Source organism: Neoarius graeffei, chromosome 16 (assembly GCF_027579695.1).
Source record: "Neoarius graeffei isolate fNeoGra1 chromosome 16, fNeoGra1.pri, whole genome shotgun sequence".
NCBI classification, from domain to species: domain Eukaryota; kingdom Metazoa; phylum Chordata; class Actinopteri; order Siluriformes; family Ariidae; genus Neoarius; species Neoarius graeffei.
Window position 1 is genome coordinate 70,873,635 of NC_083584.1, and position 19,695 is coordinate 70,893,329.

At 39.9% G+C, this 19,695-nt stretch overlaps 1 protein-coding gene across 7 annotated transcripts in view; it reads right to left on the bottom strand.

Annotated features, from left to right (window-relative positions):
• LOC132900991 (cGMP-dependent 3',5'-cyclic phosphodiesterase) overlaps positions 1-19,695 on the bottom strand; it is a 542,454-nt gene that overhangs the window by 10,401 nt on the left and 512,358 nt on the right. For all 7 annotated transcript variants that reach the window (XM_060943407.1, XM_060943409.1, XM_060943411.1 and 4 more), the window contains 8 exons: positions 16,097-16,209; positions 12,015-12,215; positions 11,383-11,453; positions 9,090-9,212; positions 8,922-9,009; positions 8,431-8,478; positions 1,978-2,052; positions 1,142-1,241 (listed from right to left, as the gene is read on the bottom strand). In XM_060943407.1, coding sequence (XP_060799390.1) covers positions 1,142-1,241; positions 1,978-2,052; positions 8,431-8,478; positions 8,922-9,009; positions 9,090-9,212; positions 11,383-11,453; positions 12,015-12,215; positions 16,097-16,209 — 819 coding nt within the window. The remainder of the gene's footprint in view (positions 1-1,141; positions 1,242-1,977; positions 2,053-8,430; positions 8,479-8,921; positions 9,010-9,089; positions 9,213-11,382; positions 11,454-12,014; positions 12,216-16,096; positions 16,210-19,695) is intronic.

Here is a 19,695-nt window from a genome sequence, read left to right on the forward strand (position 1 = left end):
TTGTAGCAGTACTTTTGTACAAATAGTAAGTAATAAAAATACAGTACATAGCCTGATTCAACAAGTGTAGTAATCCATAATACAGTACCAGTCAAAAGTGTGGACCCACCTTCTAACTTAATGGTTTTTCTTTATTTTTATTAAGTAAGTCACTTAATGTCTTAAACTAATGATGGATGTCATTTCTCTTTACTTGAGTGGTTCTTGACATTGTATGGATTACTACAGGTGTGGAATAGGACTATTTACTGTATTTGTATTATTTATTGTTTACTGTTTGATCTCAAACACATTAAGGCGGCAATAAATTAACTGTTGACGAGGCACACCTGTTAACTGAAAAGCATTCCAGGTGACTACCTCATGAAGCTGGTTAAGATAATACCAGTAGTGTGCAAGGAGTCATCAAGCTGGCTACTTTGAAGAATCTAAAATATGAAACATATTTAGTTTAATTTTTAACACTTTTTGTTTACCACATAATTCCAAATATGTTATTTCATAGTTTCGATGTTCTATATAATGTAGAAAATAGTCAAAATGTAGAAAAACCCAAATACACAGGGGTGTACAAACTTTTCACTGGTACTGTATGTTAAGAACCACTCAAATAAGTAAAGAAAAATGACAGTCCATCATTACTTTGACATGAAGTCTCTTTTAATTAATAAAATAAAGTAAAAAATGAATTAGAAGGTGTGTCTACTTTTGACTGGTACTGTATGTAAGCATTTCCAAGAAAAAAAAAAAAACCTTTCCAAAATTAAATTCCAATCTTTTCCATTTGTGACAGGATCAGCTCAGGTTCGTTCACTTTTTCCTCTGATATCTGATCCATCATTTATTTACGGTATCAGCCCGATACTGATCCCGGATATGTGATCATTGCTGTGTCTAATCAGAAATATAAATACTTCTTAAACAAGTCCACCAAGCTTGATTTATTTTAATATCTTACATTGTGTAGCTGAAATTGATTTAACACAGAAATACAGCTGAATATCCTTCACGTTGTAGCAATGCTGTAGTTATTGCCACTTTCTGTTTTTTCATGACTGCTGTCAATGTGTCATGAAACATGTACATTTATCCAGTATAAAAACCGGATTAGATTTTTTTTATATAGTGAAGTTTGTTTTACCCTCTGCCATCTTCTGCAGGTCTTTAAAGATGCGCAGGTGATGAGCCAAATCAGTGGCCAGTATAATGTCTCTTATCAGGTCCAGCATCCTCTGGTAGTCCTGACAACCACAACACAATGTTGTACTCATTAAAACATTTAACACTAAAGAACTTCCCTGAGATTATTTAATGATCTTCAGTTAACATCAACTTCAGCGTTAACACACACCAATGTTAATACGTAACTAACAACCTGCATGTACCTTGTATTAATCAGTGTTTTTATCTAAATAATAAACCAATTAAAGAAGTAAAAAACACACTTGTAAACTGATACTCATCCCGTCTGTAAGTAAGATAAATCCTACACTGAGTAACCTGAACAAGTTCAGAACATTTAAAACATACTGTTAGTGCAAAGTATTTTCTTGAAGAAACAAATTAATTTCCAATAAAATGTTCTTTCTCTTGAGTGTACTTCAAAATTAAATAAACATTTTGATTCTAATATAAAGTTTTGGCTTCATTAGGTATGTAAATTTATGCACACAGTATTAGGCAAAACAAAACTGGCAAAAATTGAGATATCTATCTTTAAACAAAAAAGAAAAAATACCATTCATCATGTCATAAATTGTATTTATCATGATACGTTTTCAAAACAAATAAATAATATCGAAACCACGAAATAATGTCTGGTTGATTCTACTGCTAACACGAAACACTTCCATATGAGTGTAAAATAACAGTCTAGCGGTGTACTGGTTTATAATAATAAAGTAAATTTATATAGAGAGATCAGGAGTTTGGCGCTCCAATGTGGAATAAATCCTCTGTTTAGAGAATGTGGTTTACCTTTCTGGAGAACTTCTCAAAGATGTTGCAGCCCTGTGTGTTCAGGATGGCAATGGCCTGAGCAAAGTGATGTCTCTGTTCAAACACACACACACAGTTATTCCCAAACCAATCCACTAGAGGACACCAAAGTTCCATGAGTATGTTGTTCACCCATTATCCATCTGAACACACTCTTAATGGATGTTCATCTAAAATTGAAGTTAACGTAGGTGTGTAACGCAGTTCTAACGTTCTACCTGTTCTCAAGTGGTCAAGCAACTCACTTTTTCTCTCAGATCAGAAAATCCCAATAATGAATTGACATGGAAATACACAATTACACAACATTGCTCCTGAATTCTGAGTTCTGATTGGTCAGAAGGTTTTGATTAATTTTCTATAGACCCCTTCGCAGTAAACGTCATTCATACTTAAGAGGAAATTGCGCGCGCAGCCTGGACCCAAAAAAGACTCAGAAATGCCTAGTTGTTGTGTTTTCGGGTGTCAGAATCGTAGCAGTGATGGGGTTAAAATGTTCGGAATTCCAGCAGGATCTCACCCATTCCAAAAAAATCACGGACGTCTATGACTACAAGCCATCAAACGTGTAGACTGGGATGAAAGCACTATCAAAAATGCGCGGGTTTGCAGCGCCACTTCATCACAGGTAAGATCAGGCTATTTATTAAATCTTTCTTTTTTATTCTTTCTAGTCTTCGTTTATTGATGTAGCAAAATACTTTGGTAACGTTTGTCTGATTAGCTGGGTCATAGTTACACAATGTAATGAATACTGTTAGCATGTTAACTTAGCTTTGCATGCAGTTTTGTTTGTAGGAGAGGTCTCGCTTGACTCAAGCAGTCCAGATTTTGTGCCATCATTATTTGTGTATGCCGAAAATCACAATTTTAAAGCAAGGATGGAAAGGTAAAATTGTGCGCCCTCACTCTAAATGCCAACTTACGTTGACTGCTCTAACCTAGCTCCCGCCCCGTTCAGTTTCATTTCTGCTCTCTGCCTCTCGCTTTTTATGCAGCTCTGATTTCTCTTAGCTGCACTCTTTACACTATCATTCCTTTCATGCCATCACCTCCTGCAAATTGCTGTTTAGTGTTGGTATTTGCTGTTGTAGCTAAAGCCACATTGCCATCACATCACTGGCATAATTTGATTAAAACAAAATGAATATGAATGTCCCATTGTTAATCAAGTTGTACATGCCCGCACATAACATAATCATATGCGTCTAAAGACTTGTAGGCACGAAGTTTTTCGTGGGTGTACACTGAAGTCTGGTCAATAAGGTACGAGTATATATCTGGCCATTGTATACCAGGGAACTTACTAACATCTTCCATCCACTCTTTAATTAAATGCGGATCCGGTAGGCGATGTCCACTTGTTAGAGTTAACTTATTTATGTAGCATTCTCGATCTTGTAGCAACAATTGTTTTGCATAATCTGACAGCTCATAATGCCGGTCTATGGGCAGCGCCATTGTTTCTGGGTCCAGGCTGCGCGCGCATCCTGGCAACGGTCGGTTTGTTTACAAACATGCGAAGGGGTCTATAACAGCTGCTCTGACAGTAGCGCAGCTGCAAATCTCAGGTTCGTTCTCATATGTTATCGTTTCTATAGTAGCGGCTCATTCACAGGGACTTGTGCAGAAGATGCTCCACAGGAACAGATTAAAAAATGAGTGTAAATTATTAATATGGTGAAGTTTTCTGTAAGAAGAAGTTTATGTAATATGTTTGGAAGGAGTCTCCAGTGTCACTGCTTTGTAACAGTCAGAGGGAAAGCTGTAACTTTACATTTTCCGACATCTTCAGGACAAAGGAGTTTACACTTCATGGTTTCTCAGTAACATGACATTTGTCTTGTTAACTTCAAGAGAGAGGAAAGAGAGAGACTGGTGAGGGAACGGCTGTTTATAGCTGTTATTATATTGCAAGTGAGAACAGGAACCAAGTCGTTCCATCTCATCTCATCTCATTATCTCTAGCCGCTTTATCCTTCTACAGGGTCGCAGGCGAGCTGGAGCCTATCCCAGCTGACTACAGGTGAAAGGCGGGGTACACCCTGGACAAGTCGCCAGGTCATCACAGGGCTGACACATAGACACAGACAACCATTCACACTCACATTCACACCTACGGTCAATTTAGAGCCACCAGTCAACCTAACCTGCATGTCTTTGGACTGTGGGGGAAACCGGAGCACCCGGAGGAAACCCACGCGGACACGGGGAGAACATGCAAACTCCACACAGAAAGGCCCTCGCCGGCCCCGGGGCTCGAACCCAGGACCTTCTTGCTGTGAGGCGACAGCGCTAACCACTACACCACCGTGCCGCCCCAAGTCGTTCCAGTTAAATTAAATGCGAATATAAACAAATAAAAATTATGATGCGTTGTGTTTTAATAAATTTAAACAAGAGTGCTCTGAGAGCACAATATCCCCCGCTGGCAACTAGGCCATAACTCTGGTAAAATGTGATCAAATTGAACGAAATTGCAAAATCAACTGAATCGAATGAAATTACAATATGCGTATTATCGACATATAATAAAGAATCCTGCCAAGTTTCATGAAATTCCTCCAAAAATAGTGAGAGGAGTTGATTTCAGAAGGTGAGTCCCTTCCCTGGACGGATGGATGGACATCGCCACGACATAATCCCCCTTCGGGCCTTTCAGCCAGCGGGGGAAAAAAGTTGTGAGGTCAGTTGATTTCAGAAAGCAAGCACACCTTGATGAAATTGCCAAAGTACAAGTTTGTTAATAATCAAGGGCATAACTCTGGTCAAATTTGCCCAAATTAAATGAAATTTCAATCTGTGTATAACTGTCATATAACAACGCCTTTTGCCAAGTTTGGTGAAATTCCTCCACAAATTGTGAGAGGAGTTGATTTCAGAAGAACATACACCCTCATGAAATTGTCAAAGTATAATCACGGGTCAAAATTCTGGTAAAATTTTCACAAATGAAATACAATTTCAATATGCTTATTACCATCATATAACAAGGCCTTTTGCCAAGCTTCGAGAAATTTGTCCAAAAATTGCGAGAGGAGTTGATGTCAGAAGGCAAGCACACCTTCATGAAATTGTGAAAGTACAAGGGCCACAACTCTGGTAACATGCGACCGAATTGAACAAAATTACAATATGCATACTACTGTCATATAACAAGGCCTTTTGCCAAGTTTGGTGAAATTCCTCCAAAAATTGTGAGAGGAGTTGATGTGAGAAGGAAAACACTCTCATGAAATTGTCAAAGCATAATTTTGTTAATCAAGGGCTGTAACTCTGGTAACATGCGACCGAATTGAACGAAATTACAATATGCATATTACGGACATATAACAAAGAATCCTGCCAAGTTTGGTGAAATTTCTCCAAAAATTGTGAGAGGAGTTGATTTCAGAAGTGAGCACCCTTCCTGGGACGGACGGATGGACAGACGAACATCGCCACAACATAATCCCCCTTCGGGCCTTTCAGCCAGCGGGGGATAAAAAAAAACACTGGTTAAATTGGGTGGGGGACTCCACGTCATCACTCAATATTTTACTGCAACACACACACACACACACACACACACACACACACACACAGACAGAGTTTAATACTTAAAATAGAAACATATTTTTAAAAATTATTCTATTTCCATTATTTTATGAAGTCACTAGCCATTCAAAAGGCTCACCTTTAATGACAATTACATCTGCTCGAACTGACACACACTTACACACGCTGAGGTTGTGCCCTAATAAGGGCATACGGTTATGAGTTTAATCCCCAGCACTGTTAGAGAGTCGCTGTAGCGCCCTTGAGTAAAAACATCATTGAACTGTCAGCTGCTCAAGTCTGAGATTATACAGAATTACTCATCACCTGCAGATAAAACTGTTTTCCTTGTGAATGAAATGACACAGAACATTATAAACATTAGCTTCAATTCAGCATGTTTTCTATCCATCCATGATCTGTAGCCGCTTATCCTATACAGGGTCGCGGGCAAGCTGGAGCCTATCCCAGCTGACTACGGGCGAAAGGCGGGGTTCACCCTGGACAAGTCACCAGGTCATCGCAGGGCTGACACATAGACACAGACAACCATTCACACTCACATTCACACCTACGGTCAATTTAGAGTCACCAGTTAACCTAACCTGCATGTCTTTGGACTGTGGGGGAAACCGGAGCACCCGGAGGAAACCCACACAGACACTGGGAGAACATGCAAGCTCCGCACAGAAAGGCCCCTGTCGGCAGCTGGGCTCGAACCCAGAACCTTCTTGCTGTGAGGCAACAGCGCTAACCACTACACCACCGTGCCGCCCTCAGCATGTTTTCTAATTTCATAAATGGAAACTCAGTCATGCTATTCAGTAAAGCTGTCAGTCACGTATGTTCAGATATGTTTGCTTATGCAGTGTTTATGTTAATTGTGCCAATTGGTGTCCACTTCCACGAAGTAAACATTACAGATATACTGACAGATTTCTTTTGTGCAATGGAACAATCTGTTAATTGCCATACATCATAAAGCAAAATAACAGCAGCAGCAGCAATATCGCCAAACACATCGGTTCATAATCATCACTGAAAACATTAACATTTTAATTTATAATCCAGTTAAACAACAGTCACTGAGTCATACTAATTAGCTACATTATGATAAGTAGTCGTGAGTTATGAATGCTTAGCTCTGTTTGCACACACACACACACACACACACACACACACACACACACAGAATTTCTATTGGGAATTATTCTGATAATTGTTTTAAATTAAATAATTTCAGCATGCAGGTGAATTGGAGATGTACCAGCAGCAGAACAGTTTAACACACATTAAATCCCAAAATAAGCCTGTGTGTATACATACAAATAAATATAAACATTATTTCTCCAAAACTTTAAAAGGAAATTTAAGATTATATAGAACTTGTCATAAGAAATATATTTACTACGACAGTACTAAATTAAATTCTCATCTCATTATCTCTAGCCGCTTTATCCTGTTCTACAGGGTCGCAGGCAAGCTGGAGCCTATCCCAGCTGACTACGGGCGAAAGGCGGGGTTCACCCTGGACAAGTCGCCAGGTCATCACAGGGCTGACACATAGACACAGACAACCATTCACACTCACATTCACACCTACGCTCAATTTAGAGTCACCAGTTAACCTAACCTGCATGTCTTTGGACTGTGGGGGAAACCGGAGCACCCGGAGGAAACCCACGCGGACACGGGGAGAACATGCAAACTCTGCACAGAAAGGCCCTCGCCGGCCACGGGGCTCGAACCCGGACCTTCTTGCTGTGAGGCGACAGCGCTAACCACTACACCACCATGCCGCCCACTAAATTAAATTAAATATATAAAATATATAGTGCATGCAGGTAGCAATTTTTTTTTTTACATATCACATACAAATGGGGGAGGTGGGGGAGGATAGATGGGGAATGATTTCTACTTTATACTCATTTTCTTAGAGGCATCTTACAAAACCTAATGAATACAGAATATCTGGTGTCAGGATCTGTCTGGTGTGTACTGTGTGGAGTACAGATGAAGTAATAAAGCAATACCATGTGCAGCACTGAATAGTGAATGCTCAGTAATACTGAATGTCGTAGCATTTGTCATGTCCAGTCATGAGGTCACTAAGACTACTGTAGTAACCATTTCAGTGGGGCTGCTGCTAGGAAGTGGGATTTTACGTGGCAAACACAGACAGACAGGTGCAGGGATACACACAGTGAAATGCCCCAGTGGGGTTATATTAAATATAAGGACTCTTGGACACCTGCTGTCCAATCAAATTACTGAAGCAGAACTAAGTGCTATGTGCTAAAACATTATGTATTTGTTCACAGGCTGTACATAACACCTTACACATACTTGAAATGAGAATTGGACATTTCCCTAAATTATTAATTCTCAATGAGAGTTCCATGTTAGACCTCTCACTCCAGGAGAAATGTGTAATGTCATCTGGATGTACAGCGGCACTGCCCTGGCAGCCACCACACACTCGTGCATGGTAACAATAGGCGAACCCAGGGGGCTCGACATGAAACCCTGAACAATTTAGTACGACTTGGTATGTTTACTTTGTTTGGTATGATTGTTTTTGTAAATGATGCCATCATTTACAATTAAGTAAATTAATTTTATCTTTCTTTAAAAAACAATAAAAATGTGATACAAATAATAAAAAATACACGACAAAAAGAAATTTGCATGATGAAATACAAGCCTTATTTTTTTGAAGCTTGTCTTTAGAAAATTTTAAAAATATTGTGAATGATGACAATTTGTCCTAAATAATTAAAAACAACTACAATTCAAAACAAAAACAAATCTTTCACAATTAAAATAAAATAACCAAATGATACACTCAAGCATTTACTTTTAACTGAGCGTGTGTGTGTGTGTGTGTGTGTGTACCTCCATAACTGATCCTTCAGAGCTGTAAAGGGCTGCCAGAACAGATTTCTGAAAAATAACAGCCACTTTATCAACATATCAGAGCTTTTTACATGAATCTAAAACTTTACAGCATTTTAAATGTTGACTGAAAAATAGCATTCTAAAAAAATTTTATATATTTTATACTGTAATTAAAAAAAAACACACACTGAGAGGATGTTCGGGATGCTCAAACACAGGAAAGACTTTTAGAGCCCCATTTCCATAAAATACTGATTAAAACATATTATAAAAGATGAGATAGTGAGTATTTTAAAATAAAACTGTAAAACTTTAAACTGTATAAAATCGAAAGAAAAATCCATGACATCACTGTGTACAAGTGTTTAGTTTCTCCTTTTTTTGGTTTGACCTCCACAGTACACTATCTATCTATCTATCTATCTATCTATCTATCTATAAAATCTGCTGTATTTATTATTATTATTATTATTATTATTATTATTTACCGAGGCCACCTGGAAGGAGTTGTTTGTTCCTCGGTGGTCCAGATCATGACACATGCAGGACACAAAGAGAGCGAGGATCTCAATGTCCCTGAACAGGAAACAGGAAACACACATCAGTGAACAGATATCTGTGTGTGTGTGTGTGTGTGTGTGTGTGTGTTCTCTTACTTGAGGTAGTTGTTGAGCTCCAGGTTCTTGTAAAGCAGGTAGCAGAAGTGAGAGACTGAGAATGCATGCATCCAGTTGTGGTAGGGTGGATCCCTGTATCCCTTCTTCACCATCAAACAAAACCTACACACACACACACAGACACACACACATACACAGTCAGTCAGTCCGGAGGAGCAGCAGCATAATAAGGGCTTTTGGGGCTTCATTTCCATCAGTGGTGTTTATATTGATTATAATTGTGATGGTTATTATCTGTGATGGTAATAATCCTGTTACAGTAACTCTGAGCACGTGAGCAGGAGTAATGAGACGACATCTGTGGTAATGATGTTTACTAGCAAGCTAGCTCATAAAAATAATAAAATATACAGAAAAAAATACACACAAATAAATGCATACGAACATGGTGGTAGATGGATCAACCTGCTGTGCCAACGTTCAAAGAAAAAGATGAAAAGAAAGAAAGAATGAAAACACAAGTACAACCCCGATTCCAAAAAAGTTGGGACAAAGTACAAATTGTAAATAAAAACGGAATGCAATAATTTACAAATATCAAAAACTGATATTGAATTCACAATAGAACATAGACAACATATCAAATGTCGAAAGTGAGACATTTTGAAATTTCATGCTAAATATTGGCTCATTTGAAATTTCATGACAGCAACACATCTCAAAAAAGTTGGGACAGGGGCAATAAGAGGCTGGAAAAGTTAAAGGTACAAAAAAGGAACAGCTGGAGGACCAAATTGCAACTCATTAGGTCAATTGGTAATAGGTCATTAACATGACTGGGTATAAAAAGAGCATCTTGGAGTGGAAGCGGCTCTCAGAAGTAAAGATGGGAAGAGGATCACCAATCCCCCTAATTCTGCGCCGACAAATAGTGGAGCAATATCAGAAAGGAGTTCAACAGTGTAAAATTGCAAAGAGTTTGAACATATCATCATCTACAGTGCATAATATCATCAAAAGATTCAGAGAATCTGGAAGAATCTCTGTGCGTAAGGGTCAAGGCCGGAAAACCATACTGGGTGCCCGTGATCTTCGGGCCCTTAGACGGCACTGCATCACATACAGGCATGCTTCTGTATTGGAAATCACAAAATGGGCTCAGGAATATTTCCAGAGAACATTATCTGTGAACACAATTCACCGTGCCATCCGGTGTTGCCAGCTAAAACTCTATAGTTCAAAGAAGAAGCCGTATCTAAACATGATCCAGAAGCGCAGACGTCTTCTCTGGGCCAAGGCTCATTTAAAATGGACTGTGGCAAAGTGGAAAACTGTTCTGTGGTCAGACGAATCAAAATTTGAAGTTCTTTATGGAAATCAGGGACACCGTGTCATTCAGACTAAAGAGGAGAAGGACGACCCAAGTTGTTATCAGCGCTCAGTTCAGAAGCCTGCATCTCTGATGGTATGGGGTTGCATTAGTGCGTGTGGCATGGGCAGCTTACACATCTGGAAAGACACCATCAATGCTGAAAGGTATATCCAGGTTCTAGAGCAACATATTCTCCCATCCAGACGACGTCTCTTTCAGGGAAGACCTTGCATTTTCCAACATGACAATGCCAAACCACATACTGCATCAATTACAGCATCATGGCTGCGTAGAAGAAGGGTCCGGGTACTGAACTGGCCAGCCTGCAGTCCAGATCTTTCACACATGGAAAACATTTGGTGCATCATAAAATGGAAGATACGACAAAAAAGACCTAAGACAGTTGAGCAACTAGAATCCTACATTAGACACGAATGGGTTAACATTCCTATCCCTAAACTTGAGCAACTTGTCTCCTCAGTCCCCAGACGTTTACAGACTGTTGTAAAGAGAAAAGGGGATGTCTCACAGTGGTGAACATGGCCTTGTCCCAACTTTTTTGAGATGTGTTCTTGCCATGAAATTTAAAATCACCTAATTTTTCTCTTTAAATGATACATTTTCTCAGTTTAAACATTTGATATGTCATCTATGTTCTATTCTGAATAAAATATGGAATTTTGAAACTTCCACATCATTGCATTCCGTTTTTATTTACAATTTGTACTTTGTCCCAACTTTTTTGGAATCAGGGTTGTAAAGAAAAAGGTGAAATATATAAACAAATGAAAAGAAAGAAAGAAAGAAAGAAAGAAAGAAAGAAAGAAAGAAAGAAAGAAAGAAAGAATTCTTTAAGTTGTAGTGAGGTTGTTCACTTGAACAGAAACAAGGAAACAGGATTACGGAGAGAGAGAGAGAGAGAGAGAGAGAGAGAGATATGATGGAGAAAGACAAGTTTACCTGGCCAGAGTGTGCAAGTCAATCTTGTAGGTGTTTATGAAGCCCATATCCTCAAACATGCTCAGGATTCCCTGGGGGGGATAGAGAGAAAGAGAGGGCATACACATGGGGGGCAGTGAAAGAGAGGGGGAGGGGCAGTGAGAGAGAGAGAGAGAGAGAGAGAGAGAGAGAGAGAGAGACAGAGAGAGAAGGGTCAGTGAGAAAGAGAGAGGCAGTGAGAGAGAGAGGGGCAGCAATGGGGGGGCAACGAGAGTGAGGGAGAGAGAGAGGCAGCGAGAGAGAGAGGGGGCAGTGAGAAAAAGAGAGAGAGAGAGAGAGAGGGCAGTGAGAGAGAGAGAGAAGTAACAATTAAAGAATGACCTTTAACATATTTCTCTATCACCCACTCACTCCCTCACTCATCCACTCACCCACTCGCTCAGCCATCCACCCATTCACAAACCCGCTCTCACCCATTCACTCACACTCACCCATCCACTCTCACCGACCCACTCTCTCACACTCACTCACCTATCCGGTCACCTAGTCACCCACTCACTCACCCACCCACTCAGTTACTCAGTCACCCCCTCGCTCCCCAACTCTCACCCACCCACTCTTTCACACTCACTTTCACTCACCCACTCACTCACCATTGGTGTGGTGTCGTCAGGCAGGGAGCGGGGTGTGTAGGTGAACTGAGAGAAGCTCGGGTGGAGGCTGTGTACAGATTCAATTCCTCTCATCAGCAGCCTGCTCACCTCCTCCTCAGATACCTTCATGTGGTACATCATCATCTCATTGGCCAGGTGACTACGGAACTGAGCCTCGTGTACCTTCTTATACAGCAGGGACTATGGAGAGGCGAGAGGAAACAAAGTGATTGACACACACATTCATACCTTCCGTTTACAACAGTAAACAACAAATGACAGTTGATATTCTCTGCACATGTGCGACACAGAGTCATGATTTGAGCGAAACATGGAATGAGATTTTCTCAATTCAATGCAAATTACACACAGTAAAGTGGCAAATTCAGGGACAGTCTCAAATAATTCCTCAGACCAATTCTGTGATGTGTGTTCTGATGTTTCTTCAGTTCCCTACTCACAACTTTATGCTACATTCAAGGTGAAGATGAAGCTTGTAATTCCCCACCTACAACCAGTAAAAGGTACCAAGCCCCCCCCACCTGCAGTTTCAACTCGTCAACGTGGGGTAGTCTCCTCAACTACAAGTTCCTTTCCCTTTTACGGAGTGACATTAAATCAACATGGCCGCTCACACTGCAAACAGTGTAAAGTTCCTCTTCTCTACTTTTAAATTAGTTTATAGCAGTATATTGGCTTTAGATCAGTTAATAAACACACACAGTACTCCATGTACTAGATTAAATCTAAAACACTGACCATATTAATCACTGTTTTAAGAAGGTAATCGTTAACATTCGCGAACTTGTTGCGAAACTACTCGCTACTGTCCACTGTCGTTGCTGTGCTGAAATTTCAGTCCAAGTTGTTGCACGAAAATTTGAAGGTCATTACAGTAGAACAAAACCAACAGCCACTCAGGCCTGTACAGTGGTGCTTGAAAGTTTGTGAACCCTTTAGAATTTTCTATTTCTGCATAAATATGACCTAAAACATCATCAGATTTTCACACAACTCCTAAAAGTAGACAAAGAGAACCCAGTTAAACAAATGAGACAAAAATATTCTACTTGTATAAAAATATTTATTGAGGAAAATGAGCCAATATTACATATCTGTGAGAGGCAAAAGTATGTGAATCTTTGCGTTCAGTATCTGGTGTGACCCCCTTGTGCAGCAATAACTGCAACTAAACGTTTCTGGTAACTGTTGATCAGTCTTGCACACCGGCTTGGAGGAATTTTAGCCCATTCTTCTGTACAGAACAGCTTCGACTCTGGGATGTTGGTGGGTTTCCTCACATGAACTGCTCGCTTCAGGTCCTTCCACAACATTTCGATTGGATTAAGGTCAGGACTTTGACTTGGCCATTCCAAAACATTCACTTTATTCTTCTTTAACCATTCTTTGGTAGAACGACTTGTGTGCTTCACGTCGTTGTCTTGCTGCATGGCCCACCTTCTCTTGAGATTCAGTTCATGGACAGATGTCCTGACATTTTCCTTTAGAATTCGCTGGTATAATTCAGAATTCATTGTTCCATCAATGATGGCAAGCCATCCTGGCCCAGATGTAGCAAAACAGGCCCAAACCATGATACTACCACCACCATGTTTCACAGATGGGGTAAGGTTCTTATGATGGAATGCAGTGTTTTCCTTTCTCCAAACATAATGCTTCTCATTTAAACCAAAATGTTCTATTTTGGTCTCATCCATCCACGAAACATTTTTCCAATAGCCTTCTGGCTTGTCCACGTGATCTTTGGCAAACTGCAGATGAGCAGCAATGTTCTTTTTGGAGAGCAGTGGCTTTCTCCTTGCAACCCTGCCATGCACACCATTGTTGTTCAGTGTTCTCCTGATGGTGGACTCATGAGCATTAACCTTAACCAATGTGAGAGAGGCCTTCAGTTGCTTAGAAGTTACCCTGGGGTCCTTTGTGACCTTGGCGACTATTACATGCCTTGCTCTTGGAGTGATCTTTGTTGGCCGACCACTCCTGGGGAGGGTAACAATGGTCTTGAATTTCCTCCATTTGTACACAATCTGTCTGACTGTGGATTGGTGGAGTCCAAACTCTTTACAGATGGTTTTGTAACCATTTCCAGCCTGATAAGCATCAACAACGCTTTTTCTGAGGTCCTCAGAAATCTCCTTTGTTCGTGCCATGATACACTTCCACAAACGTGTTGTGAAGCTCAGACTTTGATAGATCCCTGTTCTTTAAATAAAACAGGGTGCGCACTCACACCTGATTGTCATCCCATTGATTGAAAACACCTGACTCTAATTTCACCTTCAAATTAACTGCTAATCCTAGAGGTTCACATACTTTTGCCACTCACAGATATGCAATATTGGATCATTTTCCTCAACAAATAAATGACCAAGTATAATATTTTTGCCTCATTTGTTTACCTGGGTTCTCTTTATCTACTTTTAGGACTTGTGTGAAAATCTGATGATGCTTTAGGTCATACTTATGCAGAAATAGAGAAAATTCTAAAGGGTTCACAAACTTTCAAGCACCACTGTAACTGTAAATGTTCGAGTAAAGTCGGCCTTTATGAGCTTGACAATGCTTTTCATTCTGATGAGTAAACAAAACACACACTTTCGTGGAGGCATCCATGATTTTTTCCCCATTTCACATGTTGAACGTCCTGAGGTAGGAAACACCATTATTATAACATGAACATTACTACTTACAAGGCACCATGACACAGCATAAGCTCCTAATTATGTGCAAAAACTTGAAGCATGGTTTCATCTTATCCTGTCATATACAAGCTCTATTATATGTGTGAAGAGACGTTATGAAGAAAAATAAAGCTGGGAAGGAAGTAGCAGAGATTGTTGGTGTGTCTGGTGAGTGTACGTAGCTACTGCAGTTAGCTCACTCAGGTAATTGAATCTAATGGCACCACTACAAACCTGACAAGAGAAGGCCGTCCACCAAAACTCAAAGACTGGGCAAGGAGGGTGTTAATCAGAGATGCAACAAAGACACCAAAGATAACACTGAAGGAGCTGCAAAAATTCACAGCGGAGATGGGAGTATCTGTCCATAGGACCACTTTAAGCCGTACACTCCACACACTGGGGCTTTAGGGAACAGTGGCCTGAAAAAAGTCATTGCTTAAGAAAACATGTTTGGAATTTGCCCAACAGCATGTGGCAGACTCCCCAAACACATGGAAGAAGATTCTCTGATCAGATGAGACTGAAATTGAACTTTTTGGTCATCATGGGAAATGCCATGTGTGGCGCAAACCCAACACCCTGAGAACACCATTCCTACAGTGAAGCATGGTGGTGGCAGCATCACACTATGGGGATGTTTTTCATCTGCAGGGACAGGAAAGCTGGTCAGGACTGAAGGAAAGATGGATGGCACTAAATACAGGGCAATTCTGGAGGAAAACCTGTTTGAGTCGACCAGAGGTTTGAGACTGGGATGAAGGTTCACGTTCCAGCAGGACAATGACCCTAAACATACTGCTAAAGCTACACTGGAGTGATTTAAAGGGAAATATTTACATGTCTTGGAATGGCCTAATCAAAGCCCAGACCTCAATCCAATTGAGAATCTGTGGCATAACTTGAAGATTGCTGTCCACTAACGCAACCCATCTAGGAGCTGGAGCAATTTTGCCTTGAGGAATGGGCAAAAACCCCACTGGCTAGATGTGCTAAGCTAATAGAGACATACCCCAAGGGCCTTGCAGCTGTAATCGCAGCAAAAGGTGGCTCTACAAAGTATTGACTTTGGGGGGTGAATACCTATACATACTCCAGATTTCTGTTTTTTTTTTTCATCTTAATTATTGTTTGTGTCACAATAAAACAACAAGTTTCACCTTTAAAGTGGTAGGCATGTTGTGTAAATCAAATGGTGCTAACCTCCAAAAATCCATTTTAATTCCAACTTGTAATGTGACAAAACAGGACAAACACCAAGGGGGATGAATACTTTTGCAAGACACTTAAATATACTTGAAGTTATTTCAGGTGAACAACCTCACTACAACACAGTGATTGATTAGTTAGTTAGTTAGTTAGTTAGTTAGTCCCACTTACATGTGCGATGCTGATCCCACAGTATATAGAGAAGGCCGTGGCCAGGTCCTCATCAAACCGGTTAAACCACGGACCGTTTGTCTTATTCACCAACTCAGCAACACCAATAACATCTACACACAATGAGAGAGAGAGAGAGAGAGAGAGAGAGATGGCATTATAATTGATCATAAAATCTCAAAATGCTGTAGGTTGGTGTCCATATGACAGAATACAGAATATCCTCGATATATAATACACTTTGGTATTTACCAGAGAGAGAGAGAGAGAGAGAGAGAGAGAGAGGAGAGAGAGAGGCAACGAGAGAGAGAGAGAGAGAGAGAGAGAGAGAGAGAGAGAGAGAGGACAGCATGAGAGAGAGAGGAGAGAGAGAGAGAGAGATGGCATTATAATTGATCATAAAATCTCACAATGCTGTAGGTTGGTGTCCATATGATACACATGACAGAATACAGAATATCCTCTCTATATAATACACTTTGGTATTTAATACAACATTTTGAACAGCAATCTAATACAGTTACTCCTGCTGACACATACGTAAACAACCTAAAAGCTACAGCATCTGGGATGACACCTACTCACAGAAGGAACATTTCATAGTGTTTCACAGTCGGTGTCATAGTCACAATACAGTGCTTTGTTCCAAACCACAGACTTCAGACTACACATGAGCCCCTAAATAGCAATCACACCACTGATGCAGTGGACTGCTGTTTAGTTCAGTAGTAAACAGTTTGGGACCTGAGTCTCTGAAAGTGTAATAGTCAAAGTGTTACATGAATAAAAACTGACCATCACTGTTACATTCGTTAGCACACTAACGTTCACTCACTGTAGCGCACAGGACGTTTAGTGGCGGGTCTTCTTTCTGTTGTGATGATGGCGTACGCAGTGTGTGGAACTCAAATGCACTTTAGCTTTAAATGGACCAAATGTTATAAAAAATTACAAACATATTTTATCACTTGTGCTACACTTGTATTTCTAAAAATTTAATTTTTTATTAAATCAGATTCTAATGCATTCTGAGTAAGTTCTGTTATTTCTGGAGGTCTAAGGGATTATCTAAGGGTATCGCTCTCTCTCTCTCTCTCTCTCTCTCTCACACACACACACACACACAGCTGGAAACCCTTCAGTCTTGTCCTGAAAATACACTTGAACACACAGAGAGCATCCAAATCAGCTCTAAACACTCCAAACAGCTAATCTGCTCCTGCTAAAAGCATCCGAAATGTTCTGAACACACACACACACACACACACACACACACACACACACACACACACACACACACACACACTTCTGATCCAAACACTTAGGCTAATCTGCTCTTGCCAAAGTCATACAAATAAACACACACACACACACCTGCCAGTGAGTGAATTTTCATGTCAGATGTGGCTAGTTCAGTGTTCTTTCACTCGGGCCCTCTGGTTCTAAGCAGACCCTAAAACAGATGGCTTTCTCCTTCACAGGTAAAGAACTCTCAAAGAACATTGCACACTTTCCTGGAAAGTGCAGTTATGGACATTTTTTTCACTCTCCTGGGGAAACCAGTCCCAATGAGGTAAAAAAATGAATGCCTGAAATTTGCCTTTTTTGTAATTAGTTATAATTGTGCATCTTTATGGTTACAAAAACTTTTTAAATTATGGCTGTAACTTCATTTTCTTGGGAGATATGGCCTTCCAAAGTATGCATGTCTAAAACAATTTTTTTAAAAATGTAAATTATCATTATGTTTCTTTTCCAGCTCACTTTTACAAACTTGAGCAGCAGGAACTTTACATTTATGCCACCTTACGCAATCAGCAGCTTTCATTTCTTCAGCTTTCTTGGGATCCGTTTCCCGAACCATATTCCTGTACTGCGTAGCTTTATTTGGAAGGATGGCAACTTTTTTTTTCCCAAAACCCTTAAACTCCAGTTGAACTTCACTTGCAACTGTTCAGACATGTTTAATACTGTCTCTGTGAGATAAAATGTTAATTTGTTCTATTAAATGTCTTGTCAGTATTCTGGCTTAGAACACAGCAAGCCCATACACATGGAAAGACACACAAAAACCAAACCTTGCTGTTAGGACTAGGACTGTTTTGGCCTCTAGAGGCCGCTGTTATTTCCTTTTCGTGTCATGTTTATTTTGGCCTCTAGAGGCCGCCACTGTTCCTGTGTTTTGTGTTTGTGTTAATTGCCTGTTTAGTCCTGATTATCTTCACCTGTGTTCAATTTAGTTTGTGTATTTATACCCCCTGAGTTCAGTCCTCTTATCACGGAGTCTTTGTGCTGTTATGCTTATCCCCAGTTTCCTCTGTACCGTGTTCTTTGTTTTGCACTTTGCTTTTCTTTTGGACCTAGTAGTTACTGTGTTTTTGGATCTTCTGAGCTTTGGTATTTTTGCCTTTTCTTTTCTGTTTTTTTGGCTTTTGTTTTGTACTTTTGGATTTTTAAATTTTTCCCTTATATCTTCTGAGCGTTTTTGGATTATTACTTTTTGGATTTTTTGTGTATATATTGTAAATAAACCTTTTGATACTTTTTTCTACTTCTGCCTCACGCCTCTGCATTTGAGTCATCCCCCTGGTGGCCTAGTGGGGGTTTGCTGGATTATCACACCAATGAACCAGGTTCGAATCCCAGCAAAACCCTAACACTTGCACCATCACCAAAAGTAATAATAGCAAAGCATTCACAGAAGAAAGCCACTCAGTGGGAATAGTAGATGCATGTACATATTATGGTTAGTAATTGTTACAAAAAATCATAAAAATGCATACATTCAAATGAATATCACAGCCTTTGTGATACATCCAAATAATATCCAATATGATTAAAAGTGTTGAAAAACACTTTATTCACTGGATATTATTTACACATTAGGTTATTAGGTAACTTACAAAACAAAGTGGCTTATTATATTTCACTAGTTTTTAAATCACTGCCTGTAGGTTCAGTTCTATAACAATAATTACATACAGTATTATTTGCTACAAAAAGCAAAACAAAGTTAAAGCTACGTTTGATTTCATTAAATCAGTGAAATTTAGTTCCCTCTGAAATGTGGTCATTGTGATATGTTTATTTCTGTAGTATCTTAAAAAAAAAAAACCTCAGGCCATTCTGTGGCTGGGAAGTTATTTAATTTGAGGGGATTAAAGCAAATAATGTGCATGAAATCGCTTGCTTCACACAGTCAAGCAGACAGAGGAAGTCCGTGTGCGCATGCGCACGTTTTACCTTCTTCTTCTTTTGGGTTTTACGGCAGCTGACATCCACAGTGTTACATTACTGTCATCTACAGGTTTACCTTTGACTGTGCACGGACAGTTACATCATTCGGTCTCCAAACGAACAGCTGATCACACTGAGGCGCTCACTGACCGCCGATATTTATTAGTTTGGTCCTTTGTTTCCTTTCCTTCACAACATAACATCTTTTCTTCTCGCTTTCCGTTACTGTAGTTGATCTTTCACGTTTCATTCTCACACTCATGTCCTCCATTTTTCTCTCCTGTTTCAAATTTGTATCCCACAATGCCTTGTGCAAACAGGGAAAGCCCACCATGTGATGCATGATGTACGTAGACAACTAA